Genomic DNA, 17,098 nt, shown 5'->3' with positions numbered 1-17,098 from the left:
TAGATCAGAGTTTAGAAAGACTTTATTTAGCCTGATAGTAGTGAATCTGTGGAATTCATTGCTGTGGTCAGCCGTGGAGGCCAAGTCATTGAGTACATTTAAAGCAGAGGTGGTAGGTTCTTGGTTAGTCAGGGTGCCAAAGTTTACAGGGATAAGGCAGGAGAATGGGGTTGAGAGGAATAATAAATCAGCCAAAACGGAATGGTAGAGCAGACTTGATGGGCTGAATGGCCTAATTCTGCTCCAATGTTTTATGATTGTATGATAACAGGAAGTCTAACAGTCTGGGGAAACAAGCTGTTACCCATCTTAACAGTCCATGTTCTTATACTCTGGCACCTTCTGCCTGATGGTAGGAGGTCAAATAAATTGTGTGCCAGTTGGGAGGGGTCCTTGACAGTGTCAAGGTCAATATGAATGTAGCACTTCCATAATGCGAATTTTTGAGTGTTGATAATGACTCCACTATCAGCAAAGATCTGAACATCACCCAGTTCTGGCTACACACATTCACCATACAGAAATTTCCACAGTACAATGTCCTGCTGCCAACATATCCTGGTAAATGAACACTGTCTGCGTTAGCATCACACTTACCTCCAACCATTGTTCATTTACTTTGTTTAGTAGATAGATAATGTCGCCAGCCTTGAACGTCAATTCCAGGTCATTTTCCCCAGTAAAATTATACAGAGCCTGAGGGAATAAAGAGAGAGAGAGGCCAGTGCTTCAGCATGGAAAAACATCCCTGTAAAGCACTCCATATGGGAAAAAATATAAACCACGCTCACGTTGCCGTGGCAGGCTCGGATTAGACTCAGATTCATTTACCACACCCAGTAAAATGTGCCATTTGCGTTAACAGACAATACAACCTGAAGCAAGGGTCACCACACAGTCTGGCACCAACAGAGCATGCCCACAGGAATGGGATCACTGAAGTATGCCCCGTGACCTTTTACCACGTGAAATGTTCTCCTGACTGTGCATCCAGCACACCTTCCCTTCCCCACACCGCCTTCAGCCACATGAATACCATCCACTGAAAAGTCATCCCTCCTCGATCTCCCTCTATCGTCTATCTCTGGAGACTTATTTACTTCATTTACTGTGAACAGCACAGCCCCTGACTCCACACTGTTCTGAAGTCTGATAAGAGGAATGCCATTTTATACAGAATTGACCAGCAGTTATGGAGACGGAGTATTTGCTAAACCGAGTATATTCAAATTCTTTATTTGCATAGTCAATCACCATTCAGAATACAGGTGCTAAAGTCAGTAGAGTCTGTCAGCTGACAACAGACAATTCTTTCAAGTGTGTAAGTCCCCTCCTTAGTGTCTGTGCCTTCCACTGTTCTGTTACATGCTCCGGTCCCCCCTGCTGTACGAAGGGAAGCAATGCTTTCTTACCTGCATTGACTGCATCCTACTGTAAACTATACTTCGCTGGACATTATCTTAACCCTTACTTTGCTCCAGCTTCCACACCTCTTCTTTGTTAAGAAATTTGCAGTATCTCTTTGTCCAATATTTTGATCACCGTTCATTGCTCACTACCACATTTTCCCTGCTTTAGCTTCCACAGGTGGTCTGAGGTTGTTCTGTCTCTATCCCATGTGGTCCATGGCCTCTTCTTTTGCCATGATGAGGACACTCTTGGGGTGGAGGAGCAAAGCTTCATATTCCCTCTAGGTAGCCTCCAACCTGATGGCATGAATACATTTCTCCTTCTGCTAATTTTTTTCCTCTTTTTTTTCTTTTCCCTCCCCCTTGCATCTTCCATTCCCCACTCCTGTCTCTTACCTCTTTTCCTCACCTGTTACCACCTCCCCCTGTTGCCCCTCCTTCCCTTTCTCCCATGGTCCAGTCTCCTCTCCTGTCAGATTTCTTCGTCTCCAACCTTTCCCACCCACTTGGCTTCACATTCCGGCTATCCTCCTTCCCCTCTCCCCCCACCATTTTATTCTGGCAACTTTTCCCCTCCCCTCCAGTCCTGATGAAGGGGCTCAGTTTGAAACATCAACTGTTTATTCACTTTCATAGATGTTACCTGACTTGTAGAGTTTCTCCAGCATTTTGTATGAGAGTGAGTGAGTGTGAAAGTGAGAGTGAGAGTGAGAGTAAGAGAGAGAGAGAGAGAGAGAGAGAGAGAGAAAATGAGAGATGTGCTATCTGTACCTAATTCTGAAATTACTGTCTGTAGCCAAAACCTTGTCAGCTGATGAGTTAGAGACACAGAGTATGGTCAGGGTCAGGTCAAATATTCTATTGTATTAAACATAATTAATTTGAAGAGTGCAGAAACTACAATTTATTCAAAACCACAGCAAATCCTCCCAACAAAAGCAGACTAATTTCTGGAAAATAAAAGCAGTGTTGAGGGTAGTATTATAAAAATGAGAAATATAAAGTGTGTTGGGCAAATGAACAGAATGTATAACACTGTTTGGAAACCTTTGTTAAATTTGGCAATGCTTGAGGTGGAATCCACAATTCACTGAATGTTACATTAATCACTACACTACCATGCCACCCTACAGCCCATTCTTACAATAGATTCTCAAGATGCACCAAATGGCTGCTCGATTAACAGGGTGAATCTATAGCCTCTTATTTTCTGATTAGATTCCACTTTGGCTGAGAGAGTCTATCAATTCATTTCTGCCTAAGAACACAGCAACTGCAAAGGACTACTGATCACAGTCCAAAAAAGACTGCTGAATTTTCCATCGTATACAAAGGAATACTGTGCATGGTCTGGCTAGCATTGTAATTTATTCCCATTGAAACGTGTTATTGCCTGGAGATGATCTAAACTCATTTACAGCGTATGTTATATATTTGCTTCATTGCAAATCTGTCAGAATTATAGTGACATAAAAGGCTCTACTACTCACCCTGCCCATCATATCCTCTATACCAGAGGTTCCCAGACTTTTTTGGGTTACTAACCCCTTGGCTCCCAGACCCCATTTCTCCCTTTCTGGCCTTTATATAAAAACTACGAGGAATTTTTACTAACATTGAAAAAAAATAGCACCTTCAAATTCAAAATAGTGACAAAGAAATGACAAAAATATTCAAATCCATTTAAGATACAAATAAAATTATTTCTATTTAATTACAGTAAAATCTATGTTCATCAACAATTTTAGACCATTCTGCAGTAGTCTAACTATTCACCACTTTTCACCTTTCAGTGAGATGCATGGGCTTGGTGCAGTGATATCAGCTTCTCAACGTCAGGCTGAATGTCACTGAGAAGGAGTTTCAGATCCCCACATTCAGTAACTTGCAGTGTGTTTCTTTGCTGCAAAAGTTGGACGACACTACACTCCACTAAATATGATGTTGAAATGGCAATAAAGACCATCTTGAGCTTTTTTCACAGTGCAGGATAGCATTCAGAGATGTTTTTCTGCAACCAAGCTCTTGATATGAACCTATTAAATGGTGAAAGGCCTTGATAGAATGGATGTGGAGAAGATGTTTCCTATGATGGGAGAGTCCAAGACCAGTGGACACAGCCTCAAACTAGAGGGGTGTCTTTTATAACTGAGATGAGGAAGTATTTCTTTAGCCAGAGAGTGGTGAGTCTGTAGAATTCTTTGCCACAGGCAGCTGCGGAGGCCAAGTCTTTATGTACATTTAAGGCAGAGGTTGATTGATTCTTGATTGGTCAGGGCATGAGGGGATTTGGGGGAAAGGCAGGAGATTGGGGCTGAGAGAAAAAATGAATCTGCCATGATGAAATGGTGGAGCAGACTTGATGGACCAAATGGCCTCATTCTGCTCCTATATCTTATGGTCTTTTGGTCTAACTCGGGTTATCTTGGACAGAAATGTGGAGCAGCATGATAGCCTAGTGGCCAGCACAACACTTTATAGTCCCAGCAACCAGCGGTTCAATTCCTGTCGCTGTCTGTAAGGGGTTTATACGTTCTCCCCTTGACCATGTGGCTTCCTGTGAGTGCTCCAGTTTCCTCCCACATTCCAAACACATACCAGTTACTAGGTTAACTGGTCATTGTAAACTGTCCCGTGATTAGGCCAGGATTAAATCTGCGGTTACTGGATGATACAGTTCGAGGGGCTTGAACCATACTGTATCTCAATAAATAAAAAAAGGGGAGGTGACTGACTTGTCTTGGATAAGATTCACATAACTTCCTTGCAGTTGAAGATTGATTTCATTAAACTTTGCAAATAATTCTGACAAATAAGCAATGTCATCCCTAATATTCTTAAGTACATTACTGAATGAAGCATTCAAGACATCAAAGAATTTTAACACAGTTTCAAAAAGTGCAAACGAGCATCTCAGGCAGTTTCGTTTTGAGAGCCATCTGATTCTGTGCTCAGCAGCAAGCATTCAAACTGTCCATCATTGCCTCATTTGAAAGAACCTTTTCACATAACAGATACATTGGCTGCTGTTGGTTGCTTGGTGCTGGTATAAATCCATATTTCAGATACTCCACACTATACTGTCTACTCTTCTTTCTCATTTGATCTGTTGTTGATATTTTTGTGATTGATTAACGACAACAATCTCCTATTGCTTAAGTCCAACCTCAAGCAAAGTTATGACTTCATCATAGCTCAACAAACACTGACTTCCTATCTGATGGTACATAAAGTTTTAGGAACATTTTCTCACATGCTCAGTGTTTTAGGAGCAGTTTTAGTAAGAGCTTTTTCCACTCTGCCATCAGATTTCTGAACAGACCATAAACCCATGAACACTGTCACATTCACAATGAAACGTACAGTGAAACGTGTGATTTGGGTCAACAAACAGCAGGTCCGAGGATGTGCTGGGGACAGCCCGCAAGTGTCACCATGCTTCCAGTGTCAATGGAGCATCCCTACAATGTACTAACCCCAACCCTAACCTGTACATCTTTATTTTTGGAAAGTGGGAGGAAAGCGGAATTCTGCAAAGACACCCACAAGGTCATGGGGAGAATGTCTAAACTCCCAATGGACAGCCATGGGGATTGAACCCTGATCTAATCACTATACTACGAGTTGCCCTTGATGATTTATGTGGTTCTCTGGAAACGTAATAAATCTTGTGAGGATCTCTGCCCCCACAACTATCTCAGGTGCGTACTTTCAGATTCCTCTAGATGAAAAAAGTTTTTACTCAGATCCCTCCTAAACCTCTTGCCCCTTACCCTGAACTTAGTCTAGACTTTATCTGCATCTTATTGCTACAAATATTCTCAGGTATGACATCAATGATAAAGATGGGTGATGAGCAGCAAATTAAATCATTGTGCATAAAAGCAAACTGCTAGAGCAGCTCAGTGGGTCAGGCAGCATCTGTGGAGGGAGATGGAGTCCTGGGGAAGAGTCCAAACCCAAAGAATCAATGATCGATTTTGCTCCACAGAGGCTACGATATTTCTTCAGCATATTTTTTTAATCAAAATATACTTTATTCAAAAATAAAATTATATACAATAAACCATTCAATGACTCTCAGTCCTTTACAAATGTTTCCATTACAATCTTTACATTTCTACACTTTAGCCACCCCTTCAGCACACTGTCTTTCTTTTTGTACCAGCAGGTTTCAGCATCTGCAGACTCTGCCTCCAAATCACACTCCTAAGAGTGGAGAAAAAACTTATCAAGATAGTGGTGAATAACGGTAGCTCAGACTGAGGCATTTGATGTTATGGCAATTCGTTTCATCACCAGTCGAGCTGACATCCTCAGTGCGCAGTTGTGGAGTTTCTCTCTGGGAGTGCTCATGTTTTTCTAGGCCCCCATTTGCTTACCTCAGTCCTGGTTGGTTACTCCTTCAGCTGACCTTTGAATTCTATTGGCTCCATTCTTTTGGGTCTTAGGGGTTCATCGATGGCGTCTATGTCGATATGTTTGTTTATGGAGATATCAGTTATTCATGCCTGCTTTGTGTTTGCCTGCACCACAACCTCCGCAGTGTCCCAGTTAAAATGATGTCCTTCATGTACCAAGATCAGTGACAGTGGATCATGTCTCTGTACCGCCAGTTTGTGTCCCCGTAAATGAGTTGAGTCTGGCCGACGTAGATATTGTTGCAGACTCCACAGTTGTACACTCCATTGTTCTCGTCAGTTGACTTTAATGGTAACAAGTACATCCAGGAATGTGAGTTGGTCGCTGTTTTCTCTTTCCATTGTTCACGTTTATTGTGGAATATGTTGCAGATTAAGGAATTCTCTATTTCATTGTGTTTGAGTATGAGAAAGCCATCACCTACTTATCACGCCCAGAGTTTGAGTTTAAGGACCGCAAAAGAACTCTGGAGTTATTGTAATGCCTGCACTGTTTTGGGCACTTTTTGCAGTCCTGGGTAGGTCTGTAGTCTAGTGTAGTTTTTCTTTCTGTGTTAATTTTTGTACTGTTTCATTTGGCACCATGGTCCAGAAAGACATTGTCTCGTTTTTACTATGTACCGTACCAGCAGTTATGGTCGAAATGGCAATGAAAGGGACTTGACTTGAAAACACACACCAGCCTTACGACAGGATATCTCCAGGCCTCCAGTCTTTGGTCACAGACTCCTAAGTGCTTTTAAGAGAGATAATATGCTTTTTCTATGTATCTTCCTCCAGTTAGGCAAACTAACAATGTAATATAAACAGTTTCTTAAGAGGGTATGCACCAATGAAAACGTAAAACATTACAAATTCTAAAACTACCTGATCTTATCTGATCATCAAAGCTAAGTAAATGTAGCTCTGGTTAGTGATTGGATGGGAGACTGTTGTGGGCATGGTAATTGGTCACAATTTGTTTAGAATTCGTGTTCGTACTCCAGAAACTATTTACTTAAGTTTGTGAATAAATGATAGCCTAATGTTAAGCCATGGGAATAACTACTTTTTAAGAAACATTTTAGTTTGAACCTTTTGCAATTATATAGTTTGGAACTTTTTAAAGAATAAATTACGTTTTGAAATGCAGAAATAGAAGCTGCAAACATGCACTCAGTGGCCACTTTACTAGATATCTTCTGTAAGTATTAAAATGCCACTGAGTGCATGTTTGTGGTTGTCCACTTCAAGTTCTGACATGCTGGGTGTCCAGAGATCCTCTTCTGCTCATCTCTGTAATTTAAATTGGGGAAGAAACGTGATCTAAGTGGCTTTGATCATGGAATGATTGGTGGTGCCAGACGGTCTGGTTTTAGTATCTCAGAAACTGCTGATCTCCTGGGATTTACAGGCACAGCTGTCTCTAGAGTTTACAGACAATGGTGCAAAAAGCAAAAAAAAATCTAGGGATCAACAGTTGTGTGGGCGACCTTGTTAATGAGAGGTCAGAGGAGAATGGCCATTCTGGTTCAAGCTGACAGGAAGATGACCAATCTAGTGTGACAGAGGAAAAGGGTGTATGGAACCGCAGGTACTTAATGAATACTTTGCTTTGTTATTCACTATGGAAAAGTATCTTGGCGATTGGAGGGATGACTTGCACTGGACTAAAAAGCTTGAGAATGTAAATATTAAGGAAGAGGATGTGCTGGAGCTTTTGGAAAGCATCAAGTTGGATAAGTCACCGAGGTCGGATGGGATATACCCTAGGATATTGCGGGAGGCGAGGGAGGAGATTGCTGAGCCTCTGGTGATGATCTTTGCATCATCAATGACGACGGGAGAGGTTCCGGAGGATTGGAGGGTTGTGGATGTTGTTTCTTTATTTAAGAAAGGGAGTAGGGATAGCCCAGGAAATTATAGGCCAGTGAGTCTTACTTCAGTGGTTGGTAGGTTGATGGAGAAGATCCTGAGGGCAGGACTTATAAACATTTGGAGAGGCATAATATGAATAGGAAGTAGCATGGCTTTGTCAAAGGCAGGTCCTGCCTTACGAGCCTGATTGAATTTTTTGATGATGTGACTAAACACATTGATGAAGGAAGAGCAGTAGATGTAGTGTATATGGATTTCAGCAAGGCATTTGACAAGGTACCCCATGCGAGGCTTATTGAGAAAGTAAGGAGGCATGGGATCCAAGGGTCTTTGCTCTGTGGATCCAGAACTAGCTTGCCCACAGAGGGCAAAGAGTGGCCGTAGAAGGGTCATATTCTGCATGCAGGCTGTTGACAAGTGGTGTGCCTCAGGGATCTGTTCTGGGACCCCTACTCTTCATGATTTTTATAAATGACCTGGATGAGGAAGTGGAGGGATGGATTAGTAAACAAAGGTTGGGGGTGTTGCGGATAGTGTGGAGGGCTGTTAGAGGTTATAACAGGACATTGATAGGATGCAAAACTGGGCTGAGAAGTGACAGATGGATTTCAACCGAGGTAATGTGAGGTGATTCATTTTGGTAGGTCAAATATGATGGCAGAATGTAGCATTAATCAGAATCAGAATCAGAATCAGACTTTAATCGCCAAGTACCTGTGCACATACAAGGAATTTACTTCCGGCAGATGTTGTCTCTCTGCTCATAACAATAATAATGATAAATATAAATGATGCTAAAAAATAAATATAATGCTAAGACTCTTGGCAGTGTGGAGGATCAGAGGGATCTTGGGGTCCGAGTCCATGGGACACTCAAAGCTGCTACGCAGGTTGACTCTGTGGTTAAGAAGGCACATGGTGCATTGGACATCATCAATCGTGGGATTGAGTTTAACATCCAAGAGATAATGCTGAGGCTATATAAGACCCTGGTCAGACTCCACTTGGAATACTGTGCTCAATGCTGGTCACCTCACTACAGGAAGGATGTGGAAACTATAGAAAGGGTGCAGAGGAGGGTTACAAGGATGCTTTCTGGATTGGGGAGAATGCCTATGAGAATAGGTTGAGTGAACTCGGCCTTTTCTCCTTGGAGCAATGGAGGATGAGAGGTGATCTGACAGAGGAGTTCAAGATAATGAGGAGGCATTGATTATGTCAGAGGCTTTTCTCCAGGGCTGAAATGGCTAGCATGAGTTTTAAGGTGCTTGGAAGTAGGTATAGAGGAGATGTCAGGGGTAAGTTTTTTATGCAAAGAGTGGTGAGTACATCGAATGGGCTGCCTGCAGGCGGTGGAGGCAAAAATGATAGGGTCTTTCAAGAGACTCCTGGATGGCTACGTGGAGCTTAGAGGGCTATTGTTAAAGCCTAGGTAGTTCTAAGGTAGGGACATATTCAGCACAGCTTTGTGGGCTGAAGGGCCTGTATTGTGCTGTAGGTTTTCTATGTTTCTACGACAGTAACTCAAATAACCACGTTATAACAGTGGTGTTGCAGTAAATCATCTCTGAAATGCACAACACGTCAAACCTTTAAGTGGATGATCTACAGCAACAATAGATGACAAACATTCACTCACTGGCCACTTTATTAGGTACAGGAGATAACTAATAAAGTGTGCGGACCAAAACGTTGACTGTTCATTTCCACGGATGCTGCCCAATCTGCTGAGTTCCTCCAGCGGGCTGTGCATGTAACTAAGAAAGTTTCCACTGAGCGAGTGCTTTACAGCCTTTTGGCCTTACACAGATTGCAGCCGAGGGCAGGATCGAAGCCAGGACTCTAGAGTAATGAGCAATGGCCTCCACCCACTGAACCACCTTACCAGCAGATTCACAGATCTCAGCAACTGTGAAACTAAATACCAGCAAAGCTTGGGAAGGTTTGTAGGGTTAAATTGGAAGGAGGAACTGAATAGTCAGCGACCATTGAGCCTGGTGTAACTAACAGCTCCCGCTGTACGTGCAGATTCAGCACTGCCAGCAGTACCCACCTCTGCCCTCGGGACCTCTGGTTCTGTGCTCTGTGTGCCCTTTGTTGTTTTGGATTGGCTAAGGAACAAATGAAGAGCACTTAGTGTTGTAATAACAAATTTAAAATTATTGCAACAGATTAAACTAACAACATGTCAATAAACAACTGACAAAGATGTTACTTGTACATTTTTATTGGAAGAGAATGGGTCTGATTATTGTACATTTCAAGAAACAACACAATCTCTGCTTTCTCATAATGATTTGGCAGTATATTTGATTTCAGATTGGCTTTAATCAGAAAAGGCTACAGAATGTGGTGGACACTGGCCAGTCTATTCAGCACATTTACAGGGAGCACTGCCATAAGAAAGCAGCAACCATCATCAAAGACCCCCACCATCCAGCACATGCTACCATCAGGCAGGAGTTACAGGAGCCTCACGTCCCACACCACCAGCTGCAGGAACAGTTATTACCCCTCGACCATCAGGCTCTTGAACCAGCAAGGATAACTTCACTCACCTCAACTCCAAACTGATTCTATCATCTACAGACTCACTCTCAAGTGCTCAGCATTCATGTTCTCTGTATTATCTTTACCTGCACAATTTGTCTTCTTTTGCACATTTGTTGCTTGTCAGTCTTTACCTGCTTGTGTATAATTTTTTGTAAAATTCTATTGTATTTTTCTCAGAAAATGTCTGAAAGAAAGGGTTTATGAAGGAGGATCATTTGATGGCTCTGAACTTGCTGAAGCTTGAGGGGGATCTCATTGAATGTTGAAAGGCCTAGATAGAGTGTTTATGGAGAGCATGTTTCAGATTGTGGGGCAGTCTAGGACCAGAGGGCACAGCCTCAGAACACAGTTTAGAACAGAGATGAGGAGGAATTTCTTTAGCTAGGGGGTGGTGAATCTCGAATTCATTGCCACAGATGTCAGTGGAGGCAAAGTCATTGGGTATACTTAAAGCAGAGTTAGAAAGGGTCCTGCAACACACACAAAACGCTGGAGGAACTCAGCAGGCCAGACAGCTTCTAAGGACATGGGCCGAGATCCTTCATCTGGACTGGAGAAAAATAGATGAGGAGTCAATGTTAGGAGGAGGGGGATGGGAGGAAGAAACGTAAAGTGATAGGTGAAACCAGGGACAGGGGTGGGGGTGAAGTAAAGAGCTTTGGAGTTGATTGGTGAAAGAGATACAGGGCTGGAGAAGGGGGAATCTGATAGGTGAGGACAGAGGCCATGGAAGAAAGAAGGGGAGGAGCACCAGAGGGAGGAGATAAAGTGAGAGAGGGAAATGGGAATGGGGAATGGTGAAGGAGGGATGTTCTTGATTATGAAGGATGTCTAAGGCAGGAGAATAGGATTGAGAGGGAAAATAAATCAGCTCTGATCAAGTGATGGAGCAGACTTGGTGGGTCGAATGCATAATTCTGCTCCACTGTCTCATGGTCTAATAACGAGGGTTGCGTTGGATAGTACAAGAACACGATGGTTGTAGGAAAAGAGAACAATCCCTGAACCTGATGGTGTGAGACCTCCCTACCTCTTAGCCCACGGGAGCAGCAAGAAGAGGCCACGACCCAGACGGTGCGGATCCTGGATGGCAGATGCCGCCTTATTGAGACAGTGCCTCATGTAGGGAATGGCACAGATAAAGGGAGACGATCAGATGGATGTAAACACAAGGATTGCAGATGCCAAATATGGAGAAAAAGACAAACTTCTGTCAGGTAGGATCTGAGGGGAGGGGATAGTGGATGCCTTGAGTTGAGACTCTGCAACTGGAATTGTAGTAATGAAGCTGCAACCAAAGGCAGCTTGCCTCTGTAGTTGCAACAGAGAGAAAATTCAGCACCTATAGGTATTGCTAGAACTTCCGATTCAAAGTGCAAAATAAATTGATTCGCACAGTTACTCACACTTTCCGAGTGGGTGGCCTCAGTCTCCGGAGAGAGTTTGGAACCTGCTTGCAATCTTCTGTGGTCTGATGGAAGAAAATCCGGAGATCTTCATTAAGGAGGAACCAGGCCGGAAGGGCAAGTACTTTCTGGAATTTTTGTGAAAATTAGGAAAAATCAGTCAAAAGATATCAGCCTATTTTATAAGATTATTCAATAAGATCAGCTTTATTTGTCACGTTGAAACAGTGAAACTTGTCAACAACAAACACGACCCAAGGATGTGGCGGGGCAGCCCACAAAGGTCGCCACACTACAGGCTCCAACAGAGCATGTCCATGATCTACTGACACTGACCCGTTTGTCTTTGAATGTGGGGGAAACGTACAAACTCCTGATAGACAGCGGCAAGAATTGAACCCCAATTGGTGATCACAGTGTTGTGCTAACCACTACACTACTGTGTCGCTCTACTTTATGCATCAGTGTTAAGCCAAATCTCAAAACGAGGGATCAACCATTCAGAATGACAGAGACGGCCTGCCTCGTGCCTGCCTTCACCGGTTGGGGCTCTGAGCTTAATAGTTCTGAAGCGGTGCTGCGGCTGCAGAAACTATTGGTTGGGCCACACCTGGGCACCCAGTTACAGGAAGGATGTGGAGGCTTCGGAGAGGCTGCAGAGAAGGAGCACCAGGCTGCTGCCTGGATTCGAGGTTATAAAGCAGTTGGAAAGATTTGGTTTGTTTTCTCTGGAGTATCAGAATCTAAGGGGAGACCTGACAGAACAAGAGGCATGGATAGTTGGAGTCCTTTTCTCAAAGTACAAATGTCAAATACTAAGGAAATAGCTTTATGGTGAGTGGGGAATGTTTAAAGATGTGTAGGGCAAGCTTTTCCCATGGAGATAGTAGATACATGACATAAATTGGGAGACCAGATAACCAAGCACCTATATTCCATCACTTGACACAGATTGTGAGCGCAGTTCACCGGGCACCTACACTCCATCATCCGACATAGATTGGGAGGTGGCTTTGTCAAGCACCCAGGCTCCATTACCTGATCTAGATTGGGAACCAGTTCGATGAGCACCTACTCTCCATCACCCGACTTGATTGGGAGACAGATTCAATGAGCACCTACGCTCCGTCACTGCTCCATTATCTGATCTAGATTGGGAGACCGGTTCGACGAGCACCTATGCTCAATCACCTGACACAGATTGTGAGCACGGTTCACCGAGTGCCTAATCTCAGTCAGCCGACACAATTTGGGACTGAAATACAAGGAAATCTGCAGATGCTGGAAATTCAAACAACACACACAAAATGCTGGTGGAACGCAGCAGGCCAGGCAGCATCTACAGGAAGAAGCACTGTTGACGTTTTGGGCCGAGACCCTTCGTCAGGACTAACTGAAAGGAGAGATAGTAAGAGATTTGAAAGTAGTGGGGGGGGGGGAAGATGAGAAATGATAGGAGAAGACTGGAGGCGGAGGGGTGAAGCTGAGAGCCGGAAAGGTGATTGGCAAAAGGGATATAGAGCTGGAGAAGGGAAAGGATCATGGGATGGGAGGCCTAGGGAGAAAGAAGGGAGGGGAACACCAGAGGGAGATGGAGAACAGGCAGAGTGATGGGCAGAAAGAGAGAAAAAATAAGGAGGGGGGAAAAACTAAATATATCAGGGATGGGGAAAGAAGGGGAGGAGTGGCATTAACGGAAGTTAGAGTAATCCATATTCATGCCATCAGGTTGGAGGCTACCCAGCCAGTATATAAGGTGTTGTTCCTGAGTGTGGCCTCATCTTGACAGTAGAGGAGGCCATGGATAGACATATCAGAATGGGAATGAGACGTGGAATTAAAATGTGTGGTCACTGGGAGATCCTGCTTTCTCTGGCGGACAAAGCGTAGGTGTTCAGCGAAATGGTCTCTCAGTCTGCATCAAGTCTCACCAATATATAAAAGGCCACACCGGGAGCACCGTACGCAGTATACCACACCAGCCGACTCACAGGTGAAGTGTCGCCTCACCTGGAAGGACTGTCTGGGGTCCTGAATGGTGGTGAGGGAGGAAGTGTAAGGGCAGGTGTAGCACTTGTTCTGCTTATAAGGATAAGTGCCAAGAGGGAGATCAGTGGGAAGGGATGGGGGGGGGGGGGGAACGAATGGACAAGGGATCCCTGCGGAAAGCAGAAAGAAGGGGGGAAGGAAAGATATGCTTGGTAGAGGGATCCCATTGGAGGTGGCGGAAGTTACGGAGAATTATACGTTGGACCCGGAGGCTGGTGGGGAGGTAGGAGAGGACAAGGGGAACCCTATCCCGAAATGGGTGGTGGGCGGATGGGGTGAGGACAGGTGTGCGGGAAATGGGAGAGGTGTGTTTGAGAGCAGAGTTGATGGTGGAAGAAGGGAAGCCCCTTTGTTTAAAAAAGGAAGACATCTCCTTCGTCCTGGAATGAAAAGCCTCATCCTGAGAGCAAATGCGGCAGAGACGGAGGAATTGTGAGAAGGGGATAGCATTTGTGCAAGAGACAGGGTGGGAAGAGGAATAGTCCAGGTAGCTGTGAGAGTCTGTAGGCTTATAGTAGATATCAGTAGATAGGCCGTCTCCAGAGATGGAGACAGAGAGATCAGGAAAGGGGAGGGAGGTGTCGGAAATGGACCAGGTAAATTTGAGGGCAGGGTGAAAGTTGGAGGCAAAGTTAATGAAGTCGACGAGCTCAGCATGTGTGCAGGAGGCAGCACCAATGCAGTCGTCGATGTAGCGAAGGAAAAGAGGGGGACGGATACCAGTATAGACTTGGAACATGGACTGTTCCACAAGGCCAACAAAAAGGCAGGCATAACTGAGACCCAAGCAGGTGCCCATGGCTACACCCTTGGTTTGGAGGAAGTGGGAGGAGCCAAAAGTGAAATTATTGAGAGTAAGAACTAATTCCGCTAGACGGAGGAGAGTGGTGATAGAGGGGAACTGGTTAGGTCTGGAATCCAAAAAGAAGCGGAGAGCTTTGAGACCTTCCTGGTGGGGGATGGGGGTATATAGGTACTGGACATCCATGGTGAAAATAAGGCTGTGGGGGCCAGGGAACGGAAAATCATTGAAAAAATTCAAAAAGTGAGAAGTGTCATGAACATAGGTGGGAAGGGATTGAACAAGGGGAGATAAAATAGTGTCAATATATGCTGAAATGAGTTCGGTGGGGCAGGAGCAAGCTGAGACAATGGGTCTACCTGGACAGGCAGGTTTGTGGATCTTGGGCAGGAGGTAGAAACAGGAAGTGCGGGGTGTGGGAACTATGAGGTTGGTGGCAGTGGATGGGAGATCCCCAGAACTGATAAGGTTGGTGATGGTATAGGAGACGTGGCCTGGTACTCCTTAGTGGGGTCATGATCAAGGGGTAAATAAGAGGAGGTATCAGAGAGTTGTATCGGTTTGCTGACATAGTCCATCACCTGACATAGTTTGGGAGACTGCTTTGCCAAGCATCTATGCTCCATCCTCCAGAAAAGGTAGAATCCCCCTGTCGCCACTCATTTTAATTCCACTTCCCTTTTAACCCAGCTGGTAAATCTTTGGATATGTTGACTGTTTACTCTTTTCCATAGATGCTGCCTGACCTGCTGAGTTCCTCCAGCATTTTATGTATGTTGCTTTGGATTTCCAGCATCTGCAGATTTTCTGGTGTTCCTGAATACCATCCATGTATCTCGGTCTACCTGTTGAAGCGTGTCTACGCCCACCTGGACAAGCTGGCGAGCACTGTGAGGGTCATGTTTTTTAACTTCTCCAGTGTGTTCAACACCATCCGCCCTGCTCTGTTGGGTGAGAAGCTGACAGTGATGCAGGTGGATGCTTCCCTGGTGTCATGGATTATTGATTACCTGACTGGCAGACCACAGTACGTGCGCTTGCAACACTGTGTGTCAGACAGAGTGGTCAGCAGCACTGAGGCTCCACAGGGGACTGTCCTGTCTCCCTTTCTCTTCACCATCTACACCTCGGACTTCAACTACAACATAGAGTCTTGCCATCTTCAGAAGTTTTCTGATGACTCTGCCATAGTTGGATGCATCAGCAAGGGAGATGAGGCTGAGTACAGGGCTACGGTGGGAAACTTTGTCACATGGTGCAAGCAGAATCATCTGCAGCTTAATGTGAAAAAGACTAAGGAGCTGGTGGTGGACCTGAGGAGGGCTAAGGCACCTGTGACCCCTGTTTCCATCCAAGGGGTCAGTGTGGACATGGTGGAGGATTACAGATACCTGGGGATACGAATTGACAATAAACTGGACTGGTCAAAGAACATTGAGGCTGTCTACAAGAAGGGTCAGAGCCGTCTCTATTTCCTGAGGAGACTGAGGTCCTTTAACATCTGCCGGACGATGCTGAGGATGTTCTACGAGTCTGTGGTGGCCAGTGCTATCATGTTTGCTGTTGTGTACTGGGGCAGCAGGCTGAGGGTAGCAGACACCAACAGAATCAACAAACCCATTCGTAAGGCCAGTGATGTTGTGGGGGTGGAACTGGACTCTCTGACGGTGGTGTCTGAAAAGAGGATGCTGTCCAAGTTGCATGCCATCTTGGACAACGTCTCATATCCACTCCATAATGTACTGGTTAGGCACAGGAGTACATTCAGAGACTCATTCCACCGAGATGCAACACTGAGCGTCATAGGAAGTCATTCCTACCTGTGGCCATCAAACTTTACAACTCCTCCCTCAAAGTGTCAGACACCCTGAGCCAATAGGCTGGTCCTGGACTTATTTCCACTTGGCATGATTAACATTATTATTTAATTATTTATGGCTTTATACTGCTATATTTCTGCACTATTCTTCGTTGGTGCGTCTGTAACAAAACCCGATTTCCCTCGGGATTAATAAAGTATGTCTGTCTGTCTGTCTGTCTGTCTGTTAACCAATCACAAATATTCCATTTGTTCTCTCCCAGTGTACATGTGAAATGTTGCCTGTCCACTGCCTCCCTAGACATTGCCTCAGTGCTAAGTTCCTCCAGTGTTCCAGACTCCTCTTTGTAAACTAACTTGATTGCTTTCCCTCTCTGTTCCAATGAAGGATCTTAGACCTAAACCATCAATCTTGTTTCTCCCTCCATGGATACTGCCTGACCTGCTGAATTTTTCCAATGTATCCCTGCTTTTCATGAATATGCTCTCAGCCAGTTCCTGCCTTAGTGTTTCCCTGAGCTCTCTTGTGCCCATTTGATTACAGTACTGTCCTTTCAACTCTGTTAATCTTTCTGATTAACATTCCTTATGACTGTGCCATTGTTCTGAAACCGGTCTGTCTGTTCATTACCAGTAAGAGAACAATACCACAATATCACATAGCTCAGTCCAAAGAGACCAGGGCAATTTTTAAGTCCTCAATTAACATTTTTAAACGCTATGTTTGTGGGAACTTTGTATATACAAGTAGACTCCAGCACTTTATACATTTCCACAGCATT

The 17,098-nt window shown here is 44.5% G+C and overlaps 1 protein-coding gene across 3 annotated transcripts in view; it reads right to left on the bottom strand.

Moving 5' to 3' along the window:
* Positions 1-17,098, bottom strand: part of ncf4 (neutrophil cytosolic factor 4) — a 101,693-nt gene that overhangs the window by 39,649 nt on the left and 44,946 nt on the right. The window contains exons 5-7 of one of the 3 annotated variants that reach the window (XM_059954194.1): positions 11,647-11,774; positions 9,741-9,798; positions 598-696 (exon numbers count right to left, since the gene is read on the bottom strand). In XM_059954194.1, the coding sequence (XP_059810177.1) occupies positions 598-696; positions 9,741-9,798; positions 11,647-11,774 (285 nt within the window). The remainder of the gene's footprint in view (positions 1-597; positions 697-9,740; positions 9,799-11,646; positions 11,775-17,098) is intronic. The other 2 variants (XM_059954195.1, XM_059954196.1) reach the window with 2 other exon arrangements.

Source organism: Hypanus sabinus, chromosome 29 (assembly GCF_030144855.1).
Source record: "Hypanus sabinus isolate sHypSab1 chromosome 29, sHypSab1.hap1, whole genome shotgun sequence".
In the NCBI taxonomy this organism is placed as follows: Eukaryota; Metazoa; Chordata; class Chondrichthyes; order Myliobatiformes; family Dasyatidae; genus Hypanus; species Hypanus sabinus.
Note: the sequence above shows the minus strand (reverse complement) of the source record. Positions and strands in the feature narration are given on the sequence as shown.